Below are 11,383 nucleotides of genomic sequence, written 5' to 3' on the forward strand. Positions count from 1 at the left end.
GGTTCGAAGTGCGCACGGCGGGGAGCCCGAGGGCTTCGGCCTGGGCTGAGGGCTAACAGCCGAGGTGGGAGGACTCACCCGAGGCGGCGGCAACGAGGCGGCCTTGGCTCCACTTCTCCAACCCCGGCGAGCTGGTTTCCCTCCGGCCTGCTTTCGGTACTGCACAGGCATGCAGAGGTGAAAGGTCACAAACATGGCGCTGGCCGCCCGTCTCCTACCTCTGCCCCTGCTTTCCCGGCCGCTGCCCGGCCCGGTCACCCGACTCCGGACTCTCGGTAGCACCGAGGTGAGGCTGACGCTGACTGAAATTTGCTGCCTGTGCCGCCGTCGCCTGGGCTCAAGCGCGGCTCCGATCCCTCGCTACACTCGGGCCTGGACAAGCCCTGCGTTGCGTTCCTGGAGCTCCCGAAGGTCCCTTCTCGGCCGGGCAGAACATCCTCCAGCCCTCGCTTCTTTACCCGCTAGTCCCAGCCGCAGCTACAGCACCGAGGAGCAGCCCCAGCAACGCCAGAGAACCAGAATGATCATTGTGGGATTTCCCAATCCCATCAACTGGGTCCGGACTCGAATTTACGCCTTCCTTATTTGGGCCTATTTCGACAAAGAGTTCAGTATCGCTGAGTTCTCTGAAGGGGCGAAGCAGGTTTGTTTGCTCCCCTAGCTGACCTCTCTGCCTCGTGCATTCAACGTTTCCGTGATCAAGTGTTTAGCGATGGAGTTTCTTCATTGCGACCCGTGGTATTCAACGATGGTAGTGACCTAGACACTGAATCTTTCGGCCACTTCAGGACTTTAATAAGCTTCTAAGTGTGTTCTCATGGTCGTCAGAGAGGAGGGGTTCATTCAAGAAACTAGGGATAAGGCCTAAGTTCAAAGCCTCTTTGTCAATGTCACTTTAAAACTAGTTAATCCTTTGTCTGGGTATGATTTTTTCCAGAATTAGAAAATTAGAGAAGACAGTGCCTGGCACCCATAGTAGGCACTTCATAAGTATTTGTTAAGTAAATTGAATGGAGTAAGTTATGGTGAGGAATAAGATAACACTGCCAAAGTAATAACATCATTTCAGGTACAAAGGCAGAGTTTCCTACCAGCTGTTTGACAGATCTGAATTGCCTTCCGCATTCTCTACCTATATATTCTGTCAAGGATAAGAGTTTGCTGAGGCTGCTGGTCTACTTAGTGTCCAGGTCTAGCACACTGGCGATTCCTAGCTCTGACTTTGCCCATCGTGACCTTTCCGAAGGGCAAGTGATGTTGCCTTAACAATGATCTCAAGATCATTGACACAGTTTGTGTGTACATGTGTTTCTTTCCAGGAAGACTTTTAAAATCTCCTTTCATTTTCTTGGGTTGTCAGTCCCTAGCATTTCAAAACTGTTGATTAATACAAAGGTAGAAGTCATAGTTTATTCTCCAGTTCATACTGGAATAGACCATCAGGATAATAATTGAACAACATTGACTATATGCTGGTATTTATAATTTTACTTCTGACTTATTCAGATTTTCCCCAATCCCTAGCCATTTATACCCAACTCATGTAGTTGTAAATGAGTTTTCAACTTCGTGTAATCTGGGTCAGTGTTAACTCCTGTTTCCTTGGGTCAACTCTTGGCTAATATATATGTTTGCACAAAAATAAAAGTGAGCAAGCTTGAGTGATAATGCCTACCTAAGTATGATGAAAGGGTGAATTTGCTAGTCTGTTCTCTGTGTCAGTTGTGCACAGAGGGGTAAAACGGTTTGATCCTACTCCTTACTCTGCAGTGCCCACACGTGAGTCTGCTACATCACACATAAATAACTACACTAGTTCAGGAATGGAAATCATCATATGACATCAAATTGAAAAGGCCTCTTGTCCAATCCTTGTTTAACTACGATGAACCCAAGTGTGCTGGCAAGATGGTTCAGTGACTAAAGAACATCTTTCAGAGATCCTAAGTTCCATTTCTAGCACCCACAAGGTACCTTATAACTAACTCCAGTTTGGAGAGGATCTTACCAGGGTAGCCTCATTATTCATTATTACATTTTAGAGCAGTTTGCTCAGGTATGATCTTGACCAACCAAAGTAGAGATGAGGATTCTGCATAACGGTTATAGTTCCTAATATCTGGATTATCATTCATGCTGCATATGGGAGCTTTCCAAACATAGAAGATCCCTGGCCCAGAGTGTTCAGGGAGACCTTGAATTTGGATTATGTGCATGTTCTCAAAAGTCATCTGCATTGAATTGTGGTTGTTTGCTAGGGCTATTATAGAGTGGGTCTCAGACTAAACAGCTTAAACAGAAGTATTCCAATATCTAGAGATGAGAAGTTTGTCTTCTCCTGAGGCTGCTACATTTGTTTATGTCTGGCATCTCTATACATTCCCTCCTGTCATAAAGGTACTGATGATACACTAACCAGCTTTTTTTTTTTTTTTTAAATCACTTCTTCAAAGGTGTTGTCTCTCCAAATAATATCATATCCCAAGGTCTTAGAGTTTAGGGCTTTACCATGACCATGGCAGAGAAACAGTTCAGCTAGTAATCATTTGCAGTTCTCTGTCGCACGTGGTCGCTTTTCTCCAGCCAGTAGTCAGGTTTCAGCTACTTCCTTTAGGGAACCTCTGTGGTCCTCCAAGATTAGATGGTTCTCTGTTATATCTTAAATTCTTGAACTTGTTGGCTAACATGTCTTCTCTCAGCTGGCTTAAAGCTCCTGAAATACAAGTGGGATCTGAATGTGCCAGCTTTTTCTCCTTGCTGAGTGTGGAGAATTGTGGATTCTCTTCCCTCTTCTTAAAATAAGACCTTATACCTGTCTTAGATCACTGTCTTAGATCATAAGCTATTTCTCCTTTCTCCCACTTTTCTAAACCTAACATATATCTTAGAGAGGTTCTGTCTATAATCCAGATCTCCAGACTTCAAGTACAATCTAGACTCCAGAGTGTTTTACTTTCTAATTGCTGTCTGTAAATGATTAAGAGGTATATCATAGCTGTTTATATCATCATTTTAAAATAAAATAGAAGGTATTTTTTTTATTGAGATATCTAGTATATATGCCACATACTGTCATTTCCCAAGACCTAGAAATGGATTCATAATTTGTAGTCAGCTCATTTGTAACTGTATATGCGGGCAAGCCATCTAAGAAAAGGCAATCAACTTAAAAGCAGTCATGTCCGACATTATTGTAATAGTTTTTGCTATCACGGTTACCATAAAGCAGTTTTTGCTCTTCTAACCATTTAATTATGATGTGGTATGCTATTTTATGTGATGTTTTGAAATAACTGTCATCTTTACATTCCTGTTTTTTCAAGGCTTTTGCTTATGTATCCAAGTTGCTGTCACAGTGTAAATTTGATCTATTGGAAGAACTTGTAGCCAAAGAGGTAAAGTGTTCTTTTAATTTAAAAAAGTCCATGATTCTTGCAATAGAATGATACATGCATGGTTCCATTTCTGCTTTCAAACAGAACATGCGCCAACAGAGAGTGTCTGTCCTTAATGGTACTTCGGTCATAAAAGTTGCAATGACTCCAGGCACTTAGCAGCATAGATAGGCAGATGTTGTGCTTTCCAGTTGTTCTTATGTGTAACATTCTATCAGGAATTACCTAGTTGAATAAGTAGATGCTTTTCCGTTTTATTTCTGAGGATGAGTAGATAAAGTATTTTAAAAATAAGTCTTGAAAAATTCCATTCTAAGGAGCGAAGAATCCACACTTTGGTCTTCCTTCTTCTTGAGTTTCATGTGTTTTGCAAATTGTATCTTGGATATTCTAAGTTTCTGGGCTAATATCGACTTATCAGTGAGTGCATATCATGTGTGTTCTTTTGTGATTGGGTTACCTCACTCAGGATGATACCCTCCAGATCCATCCATTTGCCTAAGAATTTCATGAATTCATTGTTTTTAATTGCTGAGTAGTACTCCATTGTGTAAATGTACCACATTTTCTGTATTCATTACTCTGTTGAGGGGCATCTGGGTTCTTTCCAGCTTCTGGCTATTATAAATATGGCTGCTATGAACATAGTGGAGCATGTGTCCTTAATATCAGTTGGAACATCTTCTGGGTATATGCCCAGGAGAGGTATTGCTGGATCTTCTGTTAGTACTATGTTCAATTTTCTGAGGAACCACCATACTGATTTCCATACTGACTGCTTGTACCAGCTTGCAATCCCACCAACAATGGAGGAGTGTTCCTCTTTCTCCACATCCTCGCCAGCATCTGCTGTCACCTGAATTTTTGATCTTAGCCATTCTGACTGGTGTGAGGTGGAATCTCAGGGTTGTTTTGATTTGCATTTCCCTGATGATTAAGGATATTGAACATTTTTTCAGGTGCTTCTCAGCCATTCGGTATTCCTCAGTTGAGAATTCTTTGTTTAGCTCTGTACCCCATTTTTTAATAGGGTTATTTGATTTTCTGGAGTCCATCTTCTTGAGTTCTTTATATATATTGAATATTCGCTCCTCCTTAGAATGGGGAACAAAATTCTCATTGAAGGAGTTATAGAGACAAAGTTCGGAGCTGAGACGTAAGGAAGGACCATCCAGAGACTGCCTCACCCGGAGATCCATCCCATATACAACCACTAAACCCAGACACTATTGCATATGCCAGGAAGATTTTGCTGACAGTCCCCTGATATAGCTCTCTCTTGTGAGGCTATGCCAGTGCCTGGCAAATACAGAAGTAGATGCTCACAGTCATCTATTGGATGGAACACAGGGCCCCTAATGAAGGAGCTAGAGAAAGTACCCAAGGAGCTAAAGGGGTTTGCAACCCTATAGGAGGAATAACAATATGAACTAACCAGTTACCCCCCCAGAGCTGTGTCTCTAGTGCATATGTAGCTGAGGATGGCCTAGTTGGCTATCAATGGGAGGAGAGGCCCTTGGTCTTGTGAAGATCATATGCCCCAGTACAGGGGAATGCCAGGGCCAGGAAGCGGGAGTGGGTGGGTTGGGGAGCAGGGAGGTGTGTATAGGGGGCTTTGTGGATAACATTTGAAATGTAAATGAAGAAAATATCTAATTTAAAAAAAAGAAAAATTCCATAATAAACATCACTTTTTAAAATACTTTAAAAACTGAATGAATAAACTGCTTCTTTTCCCAACTCAGGTGCTGCAGATATTAAAAGAAAAGGTTACTTCATTGTCTGATAACCATAAGAATGCACTTGCTGCAGACATAGATGACATTGTCTACACATCAACAGGCGATATCTCCATTTACTATGATGAGAAAGGTAACCGTGGCCGAGGCAACTTTACATGACAAATAATTGTTCAAGTAAACCAAAGCTGTGAGTACCACAGAACAGAGGACTTCTGACTGTGAGCAAATGTCTATAGCCTTTCAAAAGCCTATATCACTTGGCTAGTTTACAAAACCAACCCAGTATACATAATAAAAAATATGAATTTGAAAAAGGAAGAAAAATTACTATATTATACTTGCTTATTAAAGACCAAACTGAACGAGTCGATGCCTTGTAGTAGATTCTAGCTCAGTGTCCACATGGTTAACTGTTTGCTATACAGCAGGGAAATCCAGGGTCAGGGGTGGTGGCTCAGGCCTTTAATCCCAGCAGAAGCAGAGGCTCTCTGAGTTCAAGACCATCTAGGATTATGTAGAGAGACCCTATCTCGAAAAAAGAAGAGAAAATACTTACATATGTTGATGAAAATAGCTTGTTTAGGACAGGCTCCTCCCATGTCTTAAATAAAAATATTAATGTTTCAGATTTCCTAAAGTGTAGAAGACATGAGCTTTTTACATTTCTAGCTGTGCGTTATTTGGAAGGAATAAAGTATAAAAGAAAGCCAAAACAAAGGTGTCAGATAAAGATTCCACAACTCGAGGTAGAATTAGGTAGTAATGGTAGAGTGGGAAGGAACTTTGGTGGTTATATGGTTTTTTCCCTTTCCAGTGCACCGGTTTTCCAGTAGCACACCTGAAAGTTCACTGGTTAATCATGCCATCTCAGATTTTATACATACATTACTAGGTGGGCACACAGGAGAACTAGCCTCTGCTTATATCCTTAAGACAGTGACAATAGAGGACTTGTAATAGATAATTTCACATGCAAGTTAATTTGAAATATTTGGAATGATGTCTTAGGTGATAATTTCTTCTTCACTAACATTTCAAATTCTATCATAGCAGCATGGTTATTAACTGAGTTACACAAATATTATGAGACAAATTCAGTCATAGCAGCATGGCTGTTAAATGAGTTATGCATATGTTATGAGACTTAAGGCTCAGCAGAGAAGTTAGGGTAGAAGAACAAAAGCCTTCCTTTGGGACAGTTAAAGTAAGGACAAAAAGGTAGATGTGGCTTTTTTCACCAGGTATTTGCCTTAAGGTTGTTTTCATTTTAGAAAATGGTATAAGCTGAGAATAATCACTCAGTAAAGAATATGTTCAACACAATAGTAGATTGGTTACTGAGTTGCAAAGCAGGCAGAAGAGAGTTTTCGATAAAGAAAACAGCATTACTTCATATATTTTAAGTTACATTTGAGTGTGCAGAAAGACTGGTCTGGTCTGCAGCAACTTACTGCCTGATTTCATTTTGGACTTGTGGCTGATAGATTATTCTGATTTTGTGTGTATGTCTGTGTTTTCTCTCTAAGGAAGGAAGTTTGTTAATATCCTGATGTGCTTTTGGTATCTGACTAGTGCCAACATCCCCAGTGAGTCTTTAAGTGGAGCCAATGTGTTCCAGGTGAAGCTGGGGGATCAGAGTGTGGAAACTAAACAGTTGCTCAGTGCAAGCTATGAGTAAGTATGACTGCATTTCCTGTCCTTTGTCCAGTAAATCGAAGGTGGTGTCAAAGAGGGTAAGCTAAGGAGAGCTTTAGGAAGGACAGAATTGAAATTTGACAAGCTATGAAGAAAAAAGTCATAAAGATACACTGAATTAGGATAGTTAAAATTGGAAAATGCTGGTGCTTCTGCTGGGCACAGTGATGACTCAGACTTTTCATCCAGCCCTCAGGAGGGAGAAGCAGGCGGTGTCTGTAATTCCAAAGCCAGATTGGTCTACACAGTGTGTTCCAGGCCAGCCAGGAGACACAGCAAGACTGTGTTTCAAAGGGGGAAAAAAAAAAAAAACCCAAACCCACAGCCAGCAGCTTCAAACAGCTGTTGCTTTTGCCTGTGGTGCACTGCTTTCTGAGTTATGGAAGTTCAGCTCCGCGGCTTCCTCTGCCTCACCTGGCATCAGCGATGGTCTTGGGGACAGGAGGATTCATTCTCACAGTGGCTTCTGTCATATGGGGCATCTGTTTCTCTAGGACTTTTGCAGCTTGGTTCACAGCCTTAGTTTAACTTGTGACACCATTTGCCTGGTACTGGATGCCAAGAAAGTGATGGGTGTGTAAAGAGAACTAGAACAATGTTATTTTGCAATCATTTACTATCAGAATATTCACAGGATTTGTACAATTGAAAGGGCATGTAGATACACCTTAGTCTCTATTCTGAAGAACAATAAATAGCAAGGTCACATTGCAGAGATGTCTACCGGATGAAACATAAGGTGCCTCCATTTTTGAAATTTCCAACTGCCCTAGTTGTCTTACTCATTCACAAGACATTTATCTCCAACCTTTCATATACTAAACACTCCAGTCACGTGGGGAACTGAAGGGACACTGCCTGCACTTAAAGAGATTAACAAAGAGGGTTTTGGTTTGGTTTTGTTGTTGTTGTTGCAGCTTTTAGAAAGGTGAGCAACTAAATAAAATAAGTCAGTGGAGACACTCTTTAAGAGAATACTATTGTTATTTTGCCAACCATATACAAACTTGCTTTAAAGTAACAAAACAAATGCTAAATTTTTTCACTTGCCTAAAGGTTTCTTGTTCCTGTGCTGGGGTTGTTAGTTTGAGACAAGGGTCTCCCTGTATTTCAGACTAGTTCAGACTTTACTATGTAAACCAGACTGATCTATAACTAACAAAGATCCACCTACCTCTGTCTCCTCTGAGTGTTGGGATTAAAGTAGTATGCCACAATGCCTGGCCTAAGAAATATTTTGTTGTTGCTTTGTTTTTATGCTTTGATTGTAATTATTCAAATTTTTCTCTAGATATTAAATACTTACTCAATTTAAATGTATTAATTGCCTCTTTTAAAATATCTGTTTATAATTAAGATCTATATCATTAGTACTAAATTTTGTCTCTTAATAGTCTTCAAATATTGAGGGTGGCTCAAAACTACTGAGAGTGGGGGCTGGGGAGATGGTTCAGAAGATCCAAGGTCAGTTCCCAAGCCCCACAACCACCTGTAATCCACCTAATGTCTCTGACCTCCATGAGTACTCACATCTGTGTGTGTGTGTGTGTGTGTGTGTGTGTCTTTTTTAAAAACCTGTACTCTAAAGATTGATTTGCCGGGCGGGGTAGCACATGCCTTTAATCCCAACACTTGGGTGGCAGAGGCAGGCAAATTTCTGAGTTCGAGGCCAGCCGGGTCTACAGAGTGAGTTCCAGGACAGCCAGGGCTAGCTACACAGAGAAACCCTGTCTCGAAAAACCAAAAAAAAAAAAAAAAAAAAGATTGATTTAATATATATGAACTGAGCCAGATTCCATTATTTTTCACTAAAGTGTTAACAGTGTGATTTGTTAAACCGAGTTTCCTGTGTGCTGGCTTAAAGTGCTGTTTGTATTACCAGAGTCCAGTTACTTCTACTCATACTAGGCGTGTGCTTTATTAAATATTTAATAACAAGATCCAGATTTCTTTCAAGGGCTATAGGGTGTTGAATATAGATCAGACTATTAAAAGTGCTGGAATGTACTTTAATATTTGTGGTATTGTTCTTATAAATTAAAAGAATAAACATTTTAATTTTGACTAACCGTTAACCATTGAATTAGCTTCTTATTGATACTCCTTCCCTGTTGTTGTTATCCGAGAATATTTGAGTTGATGGAAGATCCTTATGTCTTTATGTTTTTCCTAGATTTCAGAGGGAATTCACACAAGGAGTAAAGCCTGATTGGACGATTGCACGGGTTGAACACTCAAAGTTACTAGAATAATCTTTCTTGGAAAAAAAATCAGGGCGTGAACTCTTAATAATTGCTGTGAAAAACTAAGGAAGACAAGTTTCTGGATGATTTGATTTTAACTTAATTAAGTCTGTGGATTACTTTTGTATTATTTGGAAATACTCAGTATATTGACCTAATACAATAAAACATTTTCCACAGATTGCTAGTGTTCTTTAAAGGGGGTCAAAGTAAAATGCAGAACTACAGCACCACATTGGTGTCCTGTTTAATATCATTCTAAACTACATATGTATATATGTAAAACACAGAACTACAGCACCATGTTGGTGTCCTGCTGAGTGTCATTCAAATGTTTTATATGAACATGTGTCACAGACTAGTTTTATACATGTGAATTATTGAAACTACTATATATCTCTAATGATCCAAGTTTCTGCAAGATTTCTACAAGCCACTGAGCCTAGTATGTTTGGCTATCTGGATAGTGATCCAGATAAGGACTGGGTAGAATCATAGCAGCTTGACCTCTGTAGGACATCCATGTTTGTTTACTGTTCACAATAGTGACGAAATGGAGCCAGCCTAGATGTCCATCAGCAAGCACTAGAATACATGAAGAAAATGTGGCACATAAATACAGTGGGCATTTATTTAGCTGTAAGGAAGAGTGAAATCATATGCAGAAAGTGAATGAACTGGAGATAAATCTGTTAAGTAAAATGAGTCAGACGCAGACAGTGATTGCATAGCTTATATTGTGGAGTCTAGACTTTAATTCCTGTGTGTCGGGGAAGGCCATGAGAGTAGAACAGAACGGGTGCTAAACGAAGGGTGGAGGAGATGTTGGGGGAGGAGGATAATAAGAGTACTTACTACCTTTTTAGAAAAATGAATGTGACAGAAGGCTTTTAGAAACTATAAACAGATTTGTTATTAATAGATACGTTTCAGAATTGCTAAGGTCCTTTGGACAAAATGAACTTCAGAAATAGAACCATATATATATATATGGGGCAAGTAATCTTTACCAAGGTATCAGAGTAATTCAATAAGGAAAAGAATCTTCAGCAAATGCAACAACTGATACTCATACAGGATAAGAGATTTACAAAATGGACAAATGGACTTAAAAGCCAAAAGTAGAGATTCTAGAAAGAAGCGAGAGAAATTTTTGCTGCCTTAGATAGGCAGAGTTCTTTGGGGGAGGGGGAGGGGTGCGGGCAGTTTTAAGCAGGAAAGTTTTAATCAAGGTGAAATTGCTCTTTGAAAGACGGGTTGTGAGGAAATGCGTGTATCTTGCAAAGGCATAACCAGAATGCATAAGTAACCCTTACAGCTGAATAGTGACATGCTAAACAGTGTGGCCCATGCGAGGCAGACAATTTGAAATCAATTGCTTCATAACACTAATTAATATAGCTGTACCCCAGTCATCTGTAATTCTAGAGACACAAACTTACCAAGACAGCTTGTGACAACTGCTGCTTTAGCCTTTATGTCGATTGCATAACCACACTGGGTGTGTGTGTCCTCTGGCTTTATTTTTGGGTCAGTTCTACAGGTACAAGTGGCTGCATCTGGTGATGGCCTTCTTAGAGGACTTTACCTGGAGCACCTGGGAATACCTCTCTGATCCTTTACAAGCTACCAGGAAGTCATGGTCCCACCCCAAATGACCTCATTCAAAGACCTACCTCCAAATACTATTGCTAAAATTTCACTTTCTTCATAAACTACAATAGGGATCAGATTGCCATGCATAAAGCTCTTGAGAGCATTCAAACCACATGCCAAGTAACAAAACTGATACCAACTGGTGAAGACTTAGAGTAACTGGAGTTTGTGTATATTGCTCATACGATGGCAAAAAACAGTGCAGGCACTTTGGAAAAGAGTTTGGCAGCATCTTAAATAAAGACTTACCATAGGATCTCTGGTAGTTTGAATGACAAATCTGTATAGGTTTGTGTACTAAAGACTTATCCCCAGTCAATGACATTTGGAAAGGTATGAACAAAGGGAGATACTGAACCTTGGAGGAAGGCCATCACCTGGACCGGCTCTGAGAGTTTCTAACATCATTCCACTTCTGGCTCTCTCTCTCTTTCATGTTTGAAAATGATCTCTCAGCTTTCTGCTCTGGCTGCCTTCTGTCCTGCCCAACACACATACCATTATGGACTCGCTCTGAAATTGTAAGCCAAAATAAACTCTTGTAGCCAAAAGAAACTCTTTGGGTCGTGGTGTTTAATTACAATAACAGGATCACTCAGTTCCATTCTCAGAACATTTACCCAAGAAAAGCAAAAACGAATTCTATGTAATG

At 40.3% G+C, this 11,383-nt stretch overlaps 1 protein-coding gene across 1 annotated transcript; it reads left to right on the forward strand.

The window, feature by feature from the left end:
* The first annotated feature begins 6 nt into the window (after nt 1–6).
* Maip1 (matrix AAA peptidase interacting protein 1) lies at nt 7–9,254 on the forward strand. Its single transcript, XM_021170478.3, has 5 exons — nt 7–643; nt 3,324–3,395; nt 5,141–5,267; nt 6,664–6,811; nt 9,006–9,254. Exons 1-5 carry the CDS (start codon nt 194–196, stop codon nt 9,082–9,084), a joined length of 876 nt encoding a protein of 291 aa, XP_021026137.1. The 5' UTR covers nt 7–193; the 3' UTR covers nt 9,085–9,254.
* The last annotated feature ends 2,129 nt before the right edge of the window (nt 9,255–11,383 follow it).

Source organism: Mus caroli, unplaced genomic scaffold (assembly GCF_978045245.1).
Source record: "Mus caroli unplaced genomic scaffold, Mus_caroli_1 scaffold_1, whole genome shotgun sequence".
NCBI classification, from domain to species: Eukaryota; Metazoa; Chordata; class Mammalia; order Rodentia; family Muridae; genus Mus; species Mus caroli.

What these genes read in the sequence shown, in the direction of transcription:
- Maip1 (XM_021170478.3), top strand. Translation starts at nt 194, where the DNA reads ATGGCGCTGGCCGCCCGTCTCCTACCTCTGCCCCTGCTTTCCCGGCCG. An exon ending in CATTTACTATGATGAGAAAG is followed by an intron (nt 5,268 to 6,663) that starts GTAACCGTGGCC and finishes TTTCTCTCTAAG; the next exon opens with GAAGGAAGTTTGTTAATATC. An exon ending in TTGCTCAGTGCAAGCTATGA is followed by an intron (nt 6,812 to 9,005) that starts GTAAGTATGACT and finishes TGTTTTTCCTAG; the next exon opens with ATTTCAGAGGGAATTCACAC.